This window comes from Cyprinodon variegatus, unplaced genomic scaffold (genome assembly GCF_000732505.1).
Source record: "Cyprinodon variegatus isolate N-32 unplaced genomic scaffold, C_variegatus-1.0 Scaffold228, whole genome shotgun sequence".
Lineage (NCBI taxonomy): Eukaryota > Metazoa > Chordata > Actinopteri > Cyprinodontiformes > Cyprinodontidae > Cyprinodon > Cyprinodon variegatus.
The window spans coordinates 630211-651132 of record NW_015150681.1 but is presented as its reverse complement, the minus strand read 5'-3'; the positions used below and the strand labels follow the sequence as shown (position 1 = coordinate 651132).

Below are 20922 nucleotides of genomic sequence, written 5' to 3'. Positions count from 1 at the left end.
AAAGGACCATGGGCCTCATGCACTGACCTCTACAGCCCCCCAGGGGCTAAAGCATTGAGGGGGGGGTACTCCTTCAAGGGGTCAGCAGCCCATTATAGGACAATGCAGACTCAGTTCAATTCAGTTTATTTATATATTGCCAATTCACAACACGTCATCTCAAGGCACTTTACAGTTCACCAGATCATACAGTCAGACTGGTTAAAAGTTTTGTTTGTAAGGAAAACCAGTTGATTGTATTGACTCATCGACTCGAAGGCAATCCCTCACACTAAGCATGCTTTTAGCGACTGTGGAGAGGAAAAACTCCCTTTTAACAGGAATAAACCTCCAGCAGAGCCAGGCTCAGTGTGAGCGGCCATCTGCAGAGGCCGACTGGGGTTCAAGGAGACAGAAGCAGAGGCAATGTAGAAGTATTTATCTTTCAGCTTTCATATGATTTTGCAGGAATATTGAAGTCATACACATTGTTTAATTTACCTTAAAACCCAATTTGCAGGCTATAGAAAAAGAAAGAAAAAAATGTTTTGGAAACAAAGAGAAAAGAACCAGCATCTCTTGTTCTCGTACAGTATTTAAGCTCAGGTCCCCCAAACTGCTAACATCGCCCCTTCTCTTACTTTTTATCTAATAATATGTTACAGGTGTTTTTACAGTGTTGATTATCTGTTGAATGGGCTGATGCTAGCTTGCAGAGTCATTTGAGTCCCTTTGAAGCCTGTTAAACATCAAAAACATCACTGTTTTCCTCCACTTCACCTCACTCATTTGAAAGCTCTATAGCCACATGAATGTACGGCAATAGTTTTCTGCCAGAAAGAGAGGATAAACAGAACAAAGAAAGGCCTCAAAGTGCTTTAAAGGAAAGCTCTATGTTTACATTTGTAAGTTTTCTAAAAGCTTGCAAATCAGCAGTGTGGATGCTGTCTAGATTATAACTCCAGCTTAAACAGACACCCTTTACTAAATGAGTTTTCGTAAACATTTTCTTTTAATGGGCGGGGAGCACAATGTGGATCTCAACTTAAACATTTCATTTTGCAACCATAAAATATTTTGTTGTGATCGATCCAACAGTTATGTTAATAATTGATGATTAACAGCGACTTTCAAAGTTTTTAAAAGGAAAGAATCAATCATCCATTTGATGCTTGTGCTCCTATTGATCTGGCTGAGTAAAGGGGGAGACAGAGCAGGTGTAGGTCTGACCACAGAGACCCTGGGGGTGTGGAGCCTGGGACCTGAGGTCAGTCCCCTCTCTGGGCACAGAGAACTCTGGTTTGTAAGGACATTACAACTGAACCTTAATTCTCATTTTACCTGGACAGATTATTTTTTAAGGAGATTAAAAGTAAGCAGGTGCAAGAAATGTTGGTATCCGAGCCCGGATGATACCCGACATTACCATTCAGACCACACAGACGTTTCTGATTTAGAACCACACATGGCAGTGACAAAATTCTGCTTTTTTCCCCCCTTTTTGTTAAAAAGAACTGAAACCATGAAAATTTAAATAGGAGTTACACATGGAAAAAAAGAAAAGAAAATTGTATTTGGGTTGCTTTACCATTTGTGTGAGCAAAGCCCAGATCGACTTAGTTGTGTTCCTCTTAATTGTATATCAGCAATCACTTCTCTATATTGATAGTTGTGTAATCTCTAGTATTTAAAAACAGCATGCTTGATGCCTTTTCATTTTACTTTGACCACTTTATTACCAGCCTCTAGTGCACCTGTACCACCAGTACTTATTTCTAAAAGGTTGAAATTATCTTGATACCCAAACCTCATTTTAAATTCAGACGATGACAAAAGTTGATGCACATCAAACGTTTGCAGTTGAAAGGAACAAAGACACTGATCTATGAAATGAAACCCATTTGTTATTTATTCCTGTAAAGTTCAATATGAAGTACATTCTGATACTTTGAGACCCACAAAAATGTAATAAAAGTTCTAGTATGATTCAAGTGAAAGTTTAAATTCATATTTTTCTACAAAATTATACAGAAGGCAGTCTCAGTCACGCAGTCTAAATGTTGGAAGGCGGTGACAAAATGATCAGGGCTGCATACGGATGGCTCCGTCCAGTCGGATGACCTCCCCGTTGATCATTGGGTTCTCCACCAACGAGGTCACCAAGTGGGCGAACTCGGCAGGATCTCCAAGGCGTGAAGGAAAGGGCACCTGGCGGGCGAGAAAGGAGCGTACCTTCTCTGGAAGGCTGGCTAGGAGGGGGGTGGAGAACAATCCTGCAGAGAGAATTAAGAGGAATATTCACCACCGCTCTAATCCAGGTTTGACACGATGCTGATATTTTTGACACCAACCAGGGGCAATGGTGACGACTCTGATGCCCATGGGTGCCAGATCTCGAGCGATTGGGAGGGTCATACCAACGATGCCGCCTTTAGACGCAGAATACGCTGCTTGTCCAACCTCAAGAAAAGACAAGACTAATAAATGGAACACCAACCATAGTTATTTACCTTTAGGTGTTTGATTTAATGTCCTACTTGTCCATCGAACGCTGCTACACTGGCAGTGTTTATGATGCAGCCTCGGTGCCCGTCTGCATCCGGCTCATTCTTGCCCATCTCCCCCACGGCGAGGCGGATCACATTAAAGGTTCCTGCGATATTCACCTAGAGGACCAGAGCAGATATATCAGGGTTATTAAAGAAGCTCTTTCAGTGTCTTCTATTCTTCTTCATTTTCTTACATTTATAACGCGCTGGAAGTCCTCCAGGCTGTGAGGGACGTCCTTCTTAAAGTTATACGTTTTGACAGCCACAGCAATGCCAGCGCAGTTAACTGCCAGGTCCAACTTTCCAAACTTCTCCCGGGCCAGAGACACCGCTGAACGCACGTCTGCCTCGGATGTTACCTGGGAGCGACACAACACAGGTCTGAGAAGGAAAATCTGGGTCTACAGTTCAGACTTAAGTATTCACACCCCTTTAATGTTACTGCAGCAGACTTCAATTTATTTCATTGGAAGTTTATGGGAACACAGAGTGATGGATTTTTGTGAAGTTAAAGGAAAGATTGTTTCCAACATCTAATTATCCTTTGATGTAACCCATCCAATAGTGGTATTAGTCTGCCCTGTATTTAACTCCATTAATTCCTCCTTCATCAAGTCTCACTAGCTTGCTTGTTACTTAAAAGAGAAAAAAGGGAGGCTGGATGAAGGACTGCTTATGCTTTTCCTCGACTTACATATTTACACTGTCCCATAAACGTCCGATTTGGAGATGACCTGCAGCTGCCCTGTCAACAGATTTTTACAGGATAGTTGTGGAGCAGTGCAGCTCCTCCAGGCAGGATTATCATTACGTGTCCTTTGAAGGTAAATTATTAAAACTTTTTGGGGTAGATTAAAGGGGGAAACTAAGAAGTAAACAAAACCTTTTTGATTTGTAAACATTTTAAATTATGTATCCCTTTTATTCTACTTTGCATTTTTTGTTTGTCACATAAAATCCCAGACACACATTTAAGGGTTAGAGAGTTTTGTTAGGCACTATATGATGGAAAAATGAAAGAGTGCCATCTACTGGACCAAGGGTATATCACAACTAAAATTCTGAAGCATTCCCGTCTTGTTAACTTATTAATTAAATAGTTCAATATCAGTGCTAACCTAAGGAATATTATATGAAGAAGCTGAATGAAAATACTTGAGAATTAACATAACTATCTGTTACTTCCTTTAAAGTTCTGCCTTCCTCCGCTGTGATGATTTTATCCCTGACAGTATGTGAATTTCTTTGTGTGATGACTTCTGGACTCACGTCTGCCGGAGCGAAGGCACAGCGGTCTCCCAGACTGCCAGCCAGGGCCTGGCCATCTGAGGACGGCAGGTCCACGATGACGGCGGAAGCTCCACTCTGCACCAGGCGCTCCACGGTGGCCCTACCCAACCCAGAGGCCCCACCGGTGACCAGGCCAACCATGCCCTGCCAAACATAAACAGACTATTAGGTCATCTCCATGTAAATAATTTGCAGAAACTGGTTGTTTCACTTCTTAGCCTCCACTATTACATTTCAAATATCTATCATTTATATTTGCATGTTAATATTTACAGCCTATTGGATGGAGTCTTAATGTAGTTGCTGCTCATCAGAAAGAGGCTACAGAAATGTAAAATAGATTGTGCAAATTATTATAATATTAAATGTGGAAGTGAGGAAACTGTGGATTCTGGTTTTTCACATGCATCATATCTGATTAATCTATTTTAAGGGGGGGAAAAAAAACACCTGTTTGATTGGCAGATCATTTTATTTACCTGCTTAAATTAAGGGTAAATGCAAAGATTTTAAAAAATATTTTACTTAATCAATTCACTTAATACATTTCTAACGATAATATGCGTAAACAGAAAAGACTATAACTGATTAATCCAGAGGCCCAATACAATTTTTCATCTTTCCAATTTACTTTAACAAATACTAAGAAATGAAAATAAACTTTAAAGGTATACTGGAGGATTTTCACACATTTTTGAAAAGACCCGCCCTCTCCACTTTTAAAAAAATATGCACATGCACAACCCTGTACCTGCTCCGGAGAGGGAACGCCTATTAAACTCGTGCAAAAGCATGCACAAGCACATTTCTCCTTGTGAATGCTCCATTTAAAAGTTGTTTGCATCACTCACACAAGCTTACTTTCCAAATGAGGATCTGCAATGTTTCCACTGTGTCAGACTCACCACCGGTAAGTGAAACGGGGGCGAGCACTTAGGATGCCTTATATAAACGTATCAACAGAATGATTGACAGTTAGGAGGACCACTGATTTAAATGAGCCACCCGGAAAAAGAAAATCCTCCACTATACCTTTAAGCTCCAGCCGTATTAAGAAGGATCATGTGTTGTTTGTCAGATCAGGAGTCTGCAACCTTGGCCTTTTGGCTCACTTAATATAAATGATTCACTCCTCCCCTGTTTTTTTTATTTATTTTATTACTCTTTTGTTCTGTGCCCCCTCGAAAAAAAAACCCCCCCCCGGGGAAAAAAAAAAAAAAAAAAAAAAAAAAATCTAGAACCATCACTGGGAGCTTAGCTGTGAATTTGAAAATATTTAATTTATTAGCAGATAATAACTTCATAGTACACACCAACTCATTTTTCAGTTGCAAAGCAGAAAAATCTGCCATGGAGCTGAAAATATTACCAATCATACTTTGCTAAACAGGCCTGGGGAATCAGGGCGCAGCCTTTCAAGCTGAAGTCCGTGAGAAAGTCTAAAGGTTGTAGATGTTTAAAATACTGAGCATAGCTGACGGTCCGTTAGCCTCATCTTCAAACTTTTGAACTACAGGGACATTTTGTTGACTGTAAAATGACGAACAGAAAAAGGAAACGCAATTTAACTTGTCATTCTCTTAGAGTAAACAACGCAAATGCGGCATGCCGCAGGAATCCTAATATACGGGTTTATTTTCTCTGAACTCACCTTCACACACCGAATGTTCGCCATGTTTGCTCCGGACAGACCATGACGTCACACCAAAGCTCGTCTATAAACATGTGACTCACTCCGGACCCCACAAAGTGAAAACATCTGATACACGCCAGGGTAAAAATGTCGAAAAACAAAAACTAAGAGAATATAAAGCCAGGAAAAAAATTTAAAACATAGAAAAAATAATAGTGTACAGTTACTACTCCCACATATACGCACAATGCATATGTATGTAGGATGAATTAATGAATTTATTAAACATGCATACATGGTTCTGCAAAAAAAAACAAAAAAAAACTGTTATCAATAAATAAAAAAAATAAATTACTTCAGCAAACAGTATGAAGTTAGACAGATTATTGAGGCAAGAAATACATAAAAAATCTAATTTAAACCAAAATATGTGAACCGTCAAAGTGCAATTGTCAAGTGTTAATTGGTTCTTTTAAAATGCATACATTATTTATTTTTATAACCATCAGAAAATGAAAACCTTTCTGTTATTTTATCTTAATATGTTGAACGTTTGTCTAGGACAATTAAAATTATGTAAATTATTATTTTTTTTAGAACTACATTTATTTTATAAAATGTCACTCAACACGTTTCATTTGTTAAGTGAGGTGTACTTGTGTTAAGTGAGGGATCATTTGTTTTGATGCCTCTTTACACTATTTGTGGGGGAAAAAATCAGGTAAATAAAATAATGCAAATTAAACTTACCAGTATTACCAATATATACGTAACATCATGTGTAATAAGCACGAAATTATTGTATTTATTGAGCTAAAATGAAAAATTTATAAAAAAAAAAAAAAAAAAAATTCTGACGGAGTTGGACCTCTTTAATTTCACCTAGCTTTGGTAAGTTTTTATTTTCATCTAACCAATCACTGTAAGCTTCCGGGAACAACCTCTCAAACGTAATCACGTCGTCCAATGAGAATCACGCTCAGAGGTATTTAAGGCGGGATGAGCAAGCTGTGAATTCTCAGCGTGAATACAAAATGATTGAGTTTGAGAACATTTCATCTTTATCTCAGCATTATGCACCGAAACACCATAATAAAAACACTACCAGATACTTTCCGTTCAACTAAAAAAATGTTTATAAAATGTTTCCTCTTTTTTATGTACGGAACCAATCACACAAAGCATCGATACAGAAATAAAAGGTTTAATCAAAGAAGCAACATCAACTTAAGGACAGGGAACACTTACATTCACCACTGAAAAATAACATATGATGAGAGAAGACGAAAAATATTATTTTAAATAAAACCAGAGCAAATAAAATAAAATAAATACAATAAAATCATGCCTGTAAGAGGAAGATCCTGTAAATGTTATTAGTCCCAAATTAAGAAGTTTCTTCATGTAAGGGTTTCAACGATCTGGTAGCTTAACCAGAGAACAGTGATTTAACAGGTCTCTGATTTCTTTAGATTCGTAACTTCATAACAACAACAAAAAAAAAACTGAAAATATATTTAGAATCTATTCTTTTCAAAACAGGGTGAAGTACACACATTTTTGGATGGCTTTGAGATCTGATTTATGTTTAAATAATGTTGAAATGCAATGAGATGAGATCTGCTGTATATTCACTGCAGATAGTCTGACTAACCATCAGCTTGATTTACTTGTATTAGTCTATACAGAACAGAAAGATAAAAAATAAAATAAAACACATTTTTTGGTGATTTGCACAAAATGCCAATCTAATAAAAAGTAAATTTTTCTAAAGTTAATTATTGTTAAGTTAGTTATTTGCTTGAGTCCCTGCATTAAAACTAGATAAAAAGCTTCAGTGAGCATTAAGATTACCAATCAGATCAAATTCTTGAAATAAAATATGTTAGGTTTTTTCTTTTTTCAATGTATAAAAAAGAGGAAGCATCTTTCTAGACAGGCATGTGTCCTTTTTTACCCTTGAATGAAAAGCTCATTTGCTTTGATGCTCAAACAGGAATAATCTGGTAAAACCCTTGTCGCTTGGGTTTAAAAATGACTACCTCTTAAAAACTGTGCATACATAAAATTCCCTTTAATATATGTAATAGTTATTACAAGATAATTAAATCAGTCAAAATTAGTTATTAAACATATCTGCCATAAAAACCTAAGTGGGTATCAGCCATAAAAAGCCAGATTGTTTTGCAAACAAGGTGATACAGACTCAGTTTGAGCACAACAGACAATTTAATGTGGGTAGTATGAGGCAATGTACAAAAGGCTATATGTTTAAGAAAAAAAGGTTGAAAGAAAAAGCAGCAAAATGGGCGTTGGACATTTCAAAATCAGCAAATTCAACAGATGGTGTGGTCACCATGGAAACAAGATGGGCAGACTCCAATATCTTCATGTTTGTGGTGGTGGCTTAGGTCGCCCTGAGAAAGACAGTAGGCTGTATAGTTATCTCCCAGATCTGGTGTGATCCTAAAACTATACAAACTACTACCTCATCCCAAAGATACCAGATTCTCTTTTTCCCCCTGGATTCCAGTTTCAAGGAAATCTTTAAATTCTAAGAAAAATCTCAAGATAAAGAACAGATACCACACCACGAAACAAGCAATCAGAGAGACTGCTACGGCACAGCGTTACTAATAACACATCAAACTATTTATGAAAGTCACTGAAATATCCTCTTTACTGTGAAGCTGGTGATGCTAACTTGCTAGCCTGGATTGTACCTTAACATGAGAAATTAGGTAAATGATTGCGGCTCTGTTTAAGATCCGGAAGTCTTGGGATTTTCGTGGTAGCTGACAGAGCAGTAGTATTTTCCTCTGGGTGTTTTTCACCGGACCAGCTCTGGTTAGTAGCAGCGAACTAGTCTGAAGTTAGCTGGAATTGGCGGTTCACAGCTATCGCCACAAACAGGTAGTTGTCGCCTTCGTTTTCCCACAGCCGCGATCCACCGATAAACTCCCCTCATCTCCCCATTAAATCTCCACGCTTGTTTGTTGAAAAATCCGGTAGCTGTGTAACCTCAGCTCTCGGATTTCAGAACGCTTAGCTAGTCGCTGTACACCATCATCTAGATGAGGACCTCCACCGGAAATACGTCACCTTCAATAAACACGCAACATCCGCTTTTCATGCTATTTAGGCGGGATACTAAACCGGCCCATAAACACTAAACCTACGCACTAAACCTTCGTTTGCACGTTCTCTCCGTCACAAAGCCCGTAGCGGGTAGGGAGAGGGGACATTCAGTCCTTGAATAGCGAGTCTTGCGTCACTCCAGGTTGGAATTCGCCATTGGGTGTAACGGCGTCCCAACGGTAGAGGAAACACGTACATCCAAATGTTAGTTCCGCTGGTTTGCTGCGTCTTCGTCACACTGACAGAAAAAAATAAGTTAGAAAAAAAACGTAATTAATTTCGAAAGGGAAGGACGTCTCAGTTTTATTTGACCGTATGTATCTGTTTTGAGAAAGTGGCAAAGGTATTATGATTTCATGTCAACTTACGGCACAAATCTAAAGCCATGTACTTGAGGCATCGCCGTGTTGCCATAGCAACAGCTGCTTTAATTTTCCATTGAAGGGGAGAGGCCATCCCATTCTCGTTTACACTCCCATATCTTCAATCAAGGCCCCTTCCACATCTGCAATTGTGACTTTATTGGAAGTGACACTGGATAGTGCTTAGGGGGCGGTTTGGGATTTTTTTCTTTCCTAGTGCCAATCAAGATTAAAGAGATGGGTCAAGCTGAAGAACAACTTTCAACACAAATTTACTCTTAGCATGGGCTACATTTTCCTGCCCCAGTTTGGTTGAAAGTAAACTTCTATGGGTGTTTGGTGAAACCATTGAGGCAAAGGTGAATACAAGTCAGGGCGAACCAGTTGAACAATGATTTTAATTCAGTGAGTTTTAATATGAACCTAAATAAAATAAAAATGTTTCAGTCAGTCTCTATTGATGTGGATAAACTGCTGCCTTAAAATGTATAACCTTGAATTAGGTGCTCATTATAAAGGAAAAAAAAGATTACTTCATGCTAAAACTTATATTTCTGACAAGTATCTTTAAAAAAAAATTTAAGTTGTCTTTTATGGAGATTAAATGAATCAAATCATGGAATCTTGTAAAAAGTTTAATACATTTTTCTATTAAATGGTGTTTTTTCCAGTTTCTCTGTTTTCTGTTGCTGCCTGCGTCATTGTTAAAACTAAGAGCAAGCACATCAACCCAGTATTAGTGTCATTCCACTGGCTCCCTGTATTTCAGCATACAGGCTAAAATAGTATTTGTGTTATTCAATAAATCATTGAATGGCTTAGCTTTAAAATACAATACAGACTATCGGTGGATCAATCACCCAGACTTCTCAGGTCTTCTGGCTCAAGTCTACTCTGCATACCAAGAACCAGAACAAACATGGAGGAGCAGCTTTGAGCTCCTATGATTCACTAATCTGGAAATAACTTCCAGAAAACTGTACAATTACTGTAATATGAATTGCTTAAAATCCAGATTAAAAACATTGTTTAGAGCACCCTTTGAATGTGCATTCTAAGCATTAATTTTGTAGTCCAAAAATGTCCTATATTATATTGAGTTGCACTTTTCCCTGCACGTTTTCCTAGTATTAACAGCACTATGACTTGCCTTGCTACTGAAATTTGCTAGATAAACTGGCCTTGGCAATTTTTAGAAACTTACCAGCAGCTCATGAATCCGAAAAAGCGGGGGGTCTTCAATCCCTGTGCTAAGGACCCACAGTCCTGTTAGTTTTAACATAGTTTTAGTGTGTTTAAGACGCATTCCTGCTCCAGCATGTGGCGGAATCAAATGAACTTCCTCTTGACCACCATCAGGGGTTTTGTGTTGCAGGGATGCCTCTAAAACATGATGGCATCCCTGCCATAGACGAGGGAAACCCTAAGCCAGAGAGGGACCCAGATCAATTTAAATCAGCCTGCAGACTTAGAAGTAAAAAGCAAAGACACCAGACAAAAGCTGTAATTTTTTTACTAAAAGAATAAATTTTATTTCAGCACTGTAAGTCGTTTCCCAACCAGTACAAACATGACTGCCATCTTTGTCTCTTCCTGAACTTTTCCTCCCCTCCCTCTGTGTGATCAGACCACCAACAGCCGGACAAAAAACTTCTTTTAAAAAAAAAAAAAAGGAAAAAAAATTAAAACAAACTTTCTTTTCTTTCTTTCCTTCCACAGACTGTCTGGTGCTTCCATAATGCTAACAATGACAAATTATACCAACCATAATTATAACAGCAATAATGATGATAATATTTCTATAACAATTATATCATGGATACATTTGAACCCTTTTTTATTCTTATTTTTTCGCTGCACAGGTAGTTTTGGGTGGTTATAGGTACGGATGCATCAGGACACACGCTGCTGAAAATTGACCAAAATGACGAGAAACGATCAGCCTGACTGGGAAAGTTGAAACGGTAGCGGGAGGAGGGGCAGGGGATGGGTCTTAGGGTGCTGCTGGGAGGGAGTGGCAGTGTAGAAACAGACAGACCGACCGACAGGAGTGAAGGGTCTTTACTGGAACCAGACAAGAAGCAGTGAGAATCAACAGATCAGGACAGGTTCAGTTCCTGGAGGGGCGGCTCTGTGTAACACTCAGTAATACTGATTCCTTTCTACAATAGATGACATTACATTCTTGACCCAAGGCTTAGTTCTCCTCTCAAGGCTGAGCTCTTATGAGATGCTCCCATCTGTGTGGGCAGAGGCACCCAGGTTTAACTACACCTTTAAATTAAAAGGATGGTGGATTTTCCCTAAAGCAACAGATTAGCACTCCCCCATCAATGCCTTAAGTATATCGGGGCTTTGAAGTTCATAAAACGACTAAGAAAACTAAAGATACAATTTCCAACCCAAACAATGTTTTGAGTTCAAGTCATTTGGATAAGAAAGTGACACTTTTTTCTGACTTTGTGTGTCATAAATAACACCTCACTGACCCTTCCCCACCTGTTGCTGTTTTTTTCCCCTCTTTAAAAGACAAAGTGCAATGTGACGTGACCCTGAACTAATACACCGACTGATTAAACACCAAATATTGCCTTTCTCTGAAAACGTTCTTTTAAGAACAGATTGGAAATGTTTTCCTGCCATTTTTTTCTGTTTGGTTTACGAGTTGAAATCTATTCAATCAATAATAATCAAGGTGACATTTTAGAAAGATGTAATTATTCTGCTTCAAAAGTAAACAAATGATCATCACTGGTTTTCCATTAATACTTTTCTAAAGACCATAAAATCCTGTTTACATGTATACAATAATGAAAGTTAAATTTAGCAAATTTCCTAATTAGTAAAACTGTATGAAAAGGTTCTAAAGACATGTTTTACTTTAATTGATGGAGAACATAGATGCTATTTTATTGAGCTGAACAAACATGACTTCAGCCCTTTTTATGATTTTACAACAGGTATGAAAAAGATCAGTGGGTGCAGCAACTTGGATCAACCCGTTGCTGTCAGTGTTTGTTTTATCATAAAAGAAAATAGTGTTATTTTAAAGTAGCGCCGTGTTTGTTGCCGATTGTTGAGTGTCTAACTTTTGGGGGAGTAGCATATATGTGCTTGTGGGAAAATTCAGCCTCTGTTGACGGCGTTATTAATCCCTTACAGCATGAGGACGCTCAGTGAGCTTCAGCCAAAAAACTAACGTGAGTAGGAGAAAACAAAACAAATATGTAGAAAGAAAAAAGGAAAATCCTCAAAAAGAGCATCAAAACCCCCCAGTAGAACCAGAGGCGTTTGTGTCATACCTTCTCTGTGTGTTTGTGTAGAACCGCTCAGACCTAGCAGCTCAAAGCCTTTTTTCAGTCAACGAACAGAGAGAGCTTTTAACTATTAGCCATTAGGGTCCAGACCTGCCTCATATGTTTGCTCACTTGTGGCTCCGGTCCGTCTGCGTCTCTGTGACCGCCACCGCTAAACTCGCATACTCGTCAGATAAATCACACGTGCTGTAAAATATTTAAATATATTCCTTTTATTGTTCCAAAAACTCGTTACTTGAGGGTGGGGGGGCAGCTGTTGATTTCAGGTGGATCATTGGGGTTTAGGGGCGTTTTTCTTTTAGAGAGGGGAATGGGGGTTGGGGGATTGCAAGGCGTGCTTTGGTTCTCAGATGTTCACAAGAGATGTTTTGCTGCTTTGTGCAAGGGTGCAGAGAGTTCAGCTTGGACTGATTATGAGATAAATCTTTTTTTTTCTTTTTTTCCTTTAGGGATATCGTAAGAATCAAACATTATGCAGACGACGATTTTCAATTCGAGATAAAGCGGGCAATACTTACTCACATACATAAACGGTGAAGTGGTCTAAAGATGCCATATAGATACAGGTAAGGAGAATGGCAATCATTACAGTTCAAATCTCTAGGTTGGCTAAGCGTATTTCAGTACTAACTGAAGCGATGGTAGAAGGTTAAGATTAGAGAGATGTAATACCATTAGAAATAGTAAGAAAAACACATTTGCACAATTGAATAAAACAGTTTGATTTTTTTTCTGATTTTTTTTTCTTTCCACTCTGGCTAGATACATAAAGAAACTGATTATCAACGTTAATATAACCTTTACTGTTAATCGGGTTGATTAAGGGCGGGGCAGCCCAGAGAGAAGAGAGAAAAGGGGGATAAAAGAAGAAAACCTTTTCTAAAGGGCTAACAGAATCAGAGAGAGAAATGTGGGGATAGAGGCTGTGTGTGTTATATTTGTGTTTGTGTGTGAATGCTTTAAATGGGGTTGTGAGTATGAGTGTGAGGATGGATGTACTCCTCTGAGGAACGAGGAGCGTTTGAGGCAGAGAAAAGTAGTAAATAAAGGGGGAGTTGAGGAAAAATAAAAAAAGGCATCTTAACAAAAGGAGGGTTGGGCTGTTAGAATAACGAGGAGAGAAAAACAACTTATTGATCGATATCTATCAAACTAAAACAGACAAGGACAAAAACGGGACACTACATCATGTGTTGTGTTGATTCTTTTTTTTTTTTACCATACTAACTATAGTTTAACATCTATATGTATCTGTGTGTCGTAATCAGTGTGCTGCGTGTGTGCAGTTGTTTGTCTGCGTGCCGACCTGACACTTTCAGCGTGTCGCGGTTTTCCGTTTTCCTGTTTGTGCAAACTCGTCTGTGTGGGATATATTTTAAGTCAGAACATGTAACCAAAGGATCTCCGATGAACTGACGACCACTCGACTGCTGCACACGCACACACACAAAAAAGAAAACTTCAGCACGAAAGCAGAGAGAAAGCAACTGATACCTGTGTGAATGTGGTGTGTGGGTGAATGAGTGTGTGTTTTAATATCAGTGTGTGCTGTGGCGAGCAAATTGAGAGAGGGTATCGTGTAGAACGGATTACACTCTGGCTCGCCACAGAAAAAAAAACAAAAAAAAAACAAAAGCCATCTTTACATCTTAGCTGTACTAATGTCAAAAGTTGAAAGCGGTTACGCATTATGTCTCCTAGAAAACCTAGACTTAGTATTCGGCAAGTGGAGCTCTATTATCTAGTCTAGTCTCTGTGTCTGTGCTTTACGGTCCAGTTAGGCCCGGATGCTGCTATCTTACTTTTTACAGACACCTACAGCACCTCGTGTGCCGAGTTCCTGCCAATAATGGCTGACGTGCCGGTACCTCTGGATTCATTTGGAGTTGGTATAAAAGGCGGTGACGCTAGCCCAACGCCCCGCCTACGAGCGTAGGCCTACGCTCACGGCCGGGTTAAATTGTGTCACTGGTAAATGGTCGAGTTCAGAACAGAGGGAGATGTCTGAGATGACTACAATAATGCGTACAGTCAAGGTCGATTTGTTTTTATTTCCTTCAGAAGAGCTTCTTCTTTGTAACGGTTGTGGCACACGATTGAGCACAAGTCATTTATATAGTAAGAAAATAAGGTGCTTCTAGCTGACTTGCCTTTTTTCATGTCAATTTTTCAAAGTTCGGAAGTTCAAAAATAATCTTGGCCGTCATCTCTCAGCTCCATTTCTTTTGAATTGCGTTCTACTTCTGGATCTCTTGTCAGATGAGATCAACTGTAGGGTCAATGGGGGAGCAGGAGGGCACATTTCATTGTCTATAAACATAAGTGCTCTAATTTAAAACTTTTCCATACGTTAAAAGTTTCAGGGTGGGAGCAGCGCACCTCCCTGTCATTAGATGCAGCTCACAGAGTCTCTGTCGTGTTTGTGGGGAGGACTTAGGGGCAGTGAGAAGCTTCCTGTTGGTCTAAAATATCTCATCAGAGCTCTGCAGGCCAGCAGCTCCAAGCTGAGGGATGGTGGGACCTGGAAGGAATTGCTACTGCGCCCATTTTTTAAATGGCTAGCCGCCTCGAACGGCAGGCCTTACTGACGTACACTTTGGATAGGAACTTTCAGTGATTTGAAATGGTTTGCAGGAGTGGCGACCCATTTTTTGCTTCATTGCAAAGTTCTTGACTGACCATGAGTTTCTGAAGGGAACGCTGCTTGGCAGCAGCTCCCTCAAACTCTCAGCCTCTACTTCCATCCGTATCTGGGAAACAATATTTGTCTTCTTTTTTTTTTTTTTTTTTTTTGGCCTAAAGTCAAGAAGGTGCCTGAAAGTTTAGGTTTATTTCCATTTCATCTGGTAAAGGACTGTCCAGTGTGGTTGAATATTTTAAAGACAAAGTGCTGAACCACTCTGTTCACATTCTGACGTCTCTCAAATAGATCTCTACCTTTAAAACGTACTTCTACGTGTCATAAAGATGTATTCAGGAGCAGGGGACGGCCCTGACAGAACGTCGATTCAACCGTAAAGGGGCTTCTTCGGACTCGTTAAAATACAACATTAAGTGCTTTTGCTGGGTTAATACAATCAAAGCTTTGGGACAAAAAGGACAACTGGGGAGGGGACAATCTTGCATACTTTAGGGCTTAAGGTGCATAAATTCTTGGAGGGGGGGAGGGGGTCTCTCAGCACATCTAAGCATTAGGCTATGCTACATAGGTCAAAATAAGATAGCACACTATTACCATGAAGTGCTCCAGTGATAACCAATCAATCTATATAAGGGAGAGGGGGTTTGCTAGCACACATGCTAATACTCTTTATGTGTGTGTGTTTGTAGTGGGGGTAGGGGGGTGTCACTGCACAGAAAAAAAAAAAGGTACATCTGTGTTTAAAACATTGCCGCATAGCAAGAGTCATATTCCTAATTCCTCTCAGACAAAACCGATGTGATCACTATGGCAACAGGGCACAAAGACACACCACGACCGACTATGGCGACCATGCTTAGCAGCTGTTTAAAGAAAAACAAAACAAAAAAACAATGCGATCAGCCGCCGCAAACGTTACGTCAGTGTGCAGCGACTTAAACAAAGGGACCATTAAACACACAAGAAAGTGTACGAACGTGGAGACTGGGGTGGTGGGGTGGGGTGAAGCTTTAAGCTCTGAGGGGGAAACTGTGACGTTTGAGGAGGGGTTTTGCTTTTTTTTCCCTTGCGGGATAGTTTTGGGGGGCTTACGGACTCATGGAGAAACCCTTTCTTCATAAAACTGTTTAAAACCACATGAGTAAAATAAAAGGGAGCAACGGCTTGCTGCCTCAGTCTATCACTTGGCGGAGGAAGTAAGGCGAAGGTCAGCTCCGCATCACTTCCTGCTCCAGGTGAGTGAGTACACAGCTAGCAGACGGGGCTACAAAAACAGGGGAAAGGCAGTCGAACACAGATAACTCTCTGAGAGCGTTGCATCCTGGGTAGGATGCCATCACTCCTCCTTCTGTAGCGCTCCGTCAGACGGGCAGTCGTCAAGGCAACAGGGGGCCTCCACTTCCACCCCCTCTGATTGGTTGTCTCTGCTGGCTAAGGCACACGGGATTGGCTGGGCCAGCTCCAAGGGCTGGCCGATGGCGGAGGCTGCTGAGCTGCCGTTCAGCTGCTGAGTCGAGACCTCTGGCGTTGAGTCTGCCTCCTCTGAGGGCTTCGAGGGACTGCTGGGTGGGGGGGGCGATGTCTGAGGATGGACGAGGGAAAGCGTCAACAAGGTAGCAAGATGCATCAGGTGTGACAGAGGAAGTGATGTGCTGTGACAAATGTTAGGGAAAATTTAGGACAAGTATAATTCTACGTTCACGTCGGACGCAATTCGATCAGCAGAAGCAGCAAGTTTACATGCAAAGTCTGTGGTTGACGCGCATCCAGGTAGGGCGGGGCAATACGACTTCAAATCAATATCTCGATAAATTGAGCAGTTTTACATCGATAATGATAAATGCACGATAAATCAGAAATAAATGTGCAAGAAATGTAACTGATTTATTTATAATTTATATGTTGAATAAATCAAGGTACGTATTATTTTAAATTAAATATTAAAGTCTTGTACCTATTCAATTTTAAACATTCAACAATGTCTTATTGAACAGGAGAAAAATATTTCCTCTCCTGCAAACATTTTTGCGCAAAGGTAACGGAGCCTTTTGCAGATCTTTGAACCCAACAGCGGGGTTGTGCTGCAGGTGTTCGATTTATTACTTTGGGTAGTCCAGATAGTTTGCAGCTAAACTTTGGATTTCGTGTTCTTTTGCTCAACATCTATGGCATAATTTTGCTGCCACCGAATTGAGTGTGCATCATTTAAATTTGCACACCCTCATTCAACTCAACTCTGACAACGCGACTGCTTCTCTGTATGCTCAGGTTGATCTCTGCTCTTCCTCGGCTCCACAGGATTAACTGGTATAATTTAGTTTACAGCTGTGTTGGACACTTCTTCACAGGGCTCAACCGCCATTCCCCTTCTTTACGCTTCTGACTGGATGGGTGGGGTCACGTGATTACACACATGCTGCAATATCTTAAAGGGGAAGGAGATACCAACCACCAGAAAAACGGCAGAATTACATTTATTTCTTTTACCGACATGAGAAAATTGTCGTCAGTTATTTTAGTTAATAAATGTAACATTAAAAATCCTGTTTATCGCCCAGCCCTACATTAAGGTGCATCAAAAGGTCCTGCTGCGCATCTGGATGCATCTGAAGCAACGCCTCATGAGTTTCTAAGCATCTTAGGTGCATGACGCGCTTCACAAGCAGCGGGTGCTGGATTTAGAAAATGTAACTTTTGCTGCTCGACGCACCACATCAACCGTCAGAGAGGCTGGGAGCTCGCAGGGAGACACAGCACGGCTGATGCAGATCGCTATGATCACTCACCTGAAACTGTTTATTAACACCTAAATTAACTTAAAATTCAGAAACAAGCCGGCAAATTCTGTTCGCTTTTATTATTGTGGTACCCGCTGTTTGTATTATATACCTAAAAAAAATCTACTTCTACAGCGCACCACCGGTATGTGGGGGTCTGCGGCGTAATAGTTTAAGGAAGGATGATCTTGATGAACTGACTGCACAGACGATGTTTTAAGGTCTGCTTTCTCACTTAAAAACATTATCAAAACTACTTTTTACCCACTTATCACAGCAAATAAAGCAAAGCTGCTCTCTGCCATTGAACACAGGAGCAGCACAGGCATCAGATGCATCTGGACATTTATTCGACCTAAATGTGTACAAGTATCAGAAATGAGGTAGCAGGTGCTTTTTTGGCTGCCGACATTGTGTTTAGTATTAACGTAACATTAAGCAAAAAGGGGAGTTGTGTCTTATGTATTTGCATCATAACTACGGTAATTATTATTTCAGTACAGTATTTATAGTCAACATGAAGTGTGTGTGTGTGTATATATATATATATATATATATATATATATATATATATATATATATATATATATATACACGTTTCTTAAAAGGAAAAAATATTTACAGCAATAATAATTTATTTTCATTTTTCCCGAGGTAATACTTTATTAAATCCTCATTTATTGGACTTTGATATTGCTCTCTGCGTCATACCTGTGTTCTGTTGGCAGCTGGTTTTTTCCCTCCTTTTACTTTTCCTGGAATCTCCTTACCCCTCCTGAAAAGTAGGAACAGAAACACATTAAAAGAAGGAACAGCTCAATCCAAACCCAGGAATATGTTCGGGAGATAAATGATCAGCACTGAGGAATAAAGCAGAATACCTGCTGTTGGGTTAATGGAAGTGATTTGAACTTCCAGCCACTTTGTACACTAGCAGTTTTTTTTTTTATTACAAGATTTTGTGTGCATTGCTTAAACATTTTTTCCACTGACCACATGCATCCTTTTTGCTGATTTAATAAATGCATTTTTAAAAAAAACAGTTTTAATTTTCCACGGAGGCATTTAAATTACTCGTACTCATCACTGCGGATGAAGAGTAAGACCAGTGCAAGTAATTTCAGTGCCTATTTGAAGAGTGAAAACTATTTCTTTAAAAAGGGACAGGATTTATAAATCAACAAATCATTATTCACATGGTCTGTGAAAAACAAACCTTGAAGGAATGCAGGCAGAATCTTGTAATTGAAATTAAATGAAAAAAAAAAACAGCTAAAAAAACGTTTATAACTTCTAAAAGGAATTTAACTTTTAAAAGAAAATTCTTTGTGTTGTATTGTTACCACTGTCCTTTAGAGAGCACTGCTACTCAGTCTTAAACATTTTAATTGAAAAAGCTTCCTGGATGGGAGACGAAATGTCTTCTAACTTTGAAACTAATTCCAGTGATTTGCTTTTTGTTTTGGAAAGTCTTAAACATAATTTCCCTGGTATTTGCTAGAGAAGAATTAGTAGGGCAGAAGCATGCTAGAGCAGAAAAAGTAATCAATCCAGAGGCGGTCTGGGATTAGTTACTGTTTAATGGCAGGGTTAATGCACAATGCACTTGTTTGTGAATGTAAACACTAGAAGAACTCCTGAATTTATCCCTTGAATAGCACCTATTAGCTGTGCTGCAAGGAAGAGCAGCGTCAACTCTCTGCTGTGCTCAGTGGGTGAGGATGTATTTATAGAAAAGGAAGCATTACGCAAAGGTTTTCAACATGATAGAAAAATACATGCTAGCAACAAACACAGTAAATACGGAAGGCTTTTGTGCATTAATGCATTTCATAGAGTCAAGTTTTAACTTTCCTCTGAGAGTCCTGTACCCCTGCTAACAGCATAAAGTGTCTCCAAGCATTGATTGTTGAATTGCACTAAAAACAGGTATTTCATAGCTAGTGTCCACTTTATTGAAATAAAATGGTAAATATTCTGATAGCATATCAGAGCGACATACCCAGTCTTTAAATTATAATTTTACTCTTCTCTATATATGGGAAATCATAGGTGTCTCACATATTTCATTCAATTTTACTTTCATTCACTTAATAGGCTGCTGTTCTATCTTATAAATAAGTTTAATGATGTGTAGAAAAAACATCTTTTTGTTTATTCAGTCAGTATTTAATACAGCTGGCACGATAAATTAAAGCATAATGGTGTACCATTTTTAAAAATAAGCATAAACTCAGGTTTAAAAAAAAAAAATAGCCACTTCAAAATGAATTGCTAGTCAATTGTTAAGACTAATAAACTTTAGATTAATTCATTCAATAAACTGCATCCCTAGTTGTAATACTTATGCCACAGCACAGTATCACTGCCACATAAGGCTGGAAAATTAAATATATATTGATATAATTTTATACAATAATGATGATACATTTAAAATATTTTAATATATATTACATTTTATATTGGTCTATTCTAGTCAGTTTCTCGTCCGCTTTTATCTTTCTTATGCTGATATCAAAATCATATCACAGTGATGAAATTTATCATGAAACTAAGAACTATATTGTGATATAAGTTGGGGCCTTATTGTCGAGCCTTACTGCCACATAAGTAAAGATCAAAGGCAGAGAAAAAGAGAAGAGAAAAGCAGAATCAGGAACTCAGGTGTGAGAAAAGAGGCGGGTACACTGATGATGTAGTCTATACAAAACCTTAGAAAAACAAACATTGTTGGTTTCAAATGCCTGATAACTTAAATAGCTTCTAAATAAAACAGACTCTTAAGTCCACCATTGTTGTCGTATGTTAGGGATGCATTATACTCAAGTATTAGCTGCCCTGATACAAGATATGTCAATATTTCATAACTTAAATGGTTGATAACTGACATTTGTTTGTAATCCAATAAGATGTCGATAAGGCAATATGCTGACTGTGCAATATATGTGAATATAATAGTCATACCACTACCTCACCGTTGTTCCTTACCTACTACACTTTAATGTAAAAGTCAATCCACCTGTATATAAGCCATCCTGATTGTACTTATGTCACCTCAAATCTCTGTGTTACTCCCTTGTATTTTTTATTAATTTTTTTATTTCTTATTTATTTGTATTTATTTTTATTCCTAATGCACCGTTTCCTCCTTGTTTGCACCTTCTTTATTACTATGCCAGTATGTGACCAGTGAATTTCTCCGCTGTGGGATCAATAAAGCTCATCTAATCTAATCT

General features: G+C 39.0%; 2 protein-coding genes across 2 annotated transcripts in view; both read right to left on the bottom strand.

Annotated features, from left to right (window-relative positions):
- Window positions 1-1865: 1865 nt before the first annotated feature.
- hsd17b10 (hydroxysteroid (17-beta) dehydrogenase 10) lies at window positions 1866-5569 on the bottom strand. The gene is made up of 6 exons (XM_015381086.1): window positions 5470-5569; window positions 3798-3962; window positions 2723-2887; window positions 2517-2645; window positions 2331-2439; window positions 1866-2252 (listed from the first exon to the last, which is right to left on the bottom strand). The coding sequence occupies exons 1-6, from the start codon at window positions 5491-5493 to the stop codon at window positions 2062-2064; spliced, it is 783 nt and encodes a 260-aa protein (XP_015236572.1). The 5' UTR covers window positions 5494-5569; the 3' UTR covers window positions 1866-2061.
- A 5228-nt stretch (window positions 5570-10797) lies between these two features.
- The window catches only part of fam120c (family with sequence similarity 120C), a 26951-nt gene continuing 16826 nt past the window's right edge, over window positions 10798-20922 (bottom strand). Inside the window, exons 16-17 of the mRNA XM_015381102.1 lie at window positions 18398-18461; window positions 10798-16491 (exon numbers count right to left, since the gene is read on the bottom strand). Coding sequence (XP_015236588.1) covers window positions 16246-16491; window positions 18398-18461 — 310 coding nt within the window. The 3' untranslated portion in view covers window positions 10798-16245. The remainder of the gene's footprint in view (window positions 16492-18397; window positions 18462-20922) is intronic.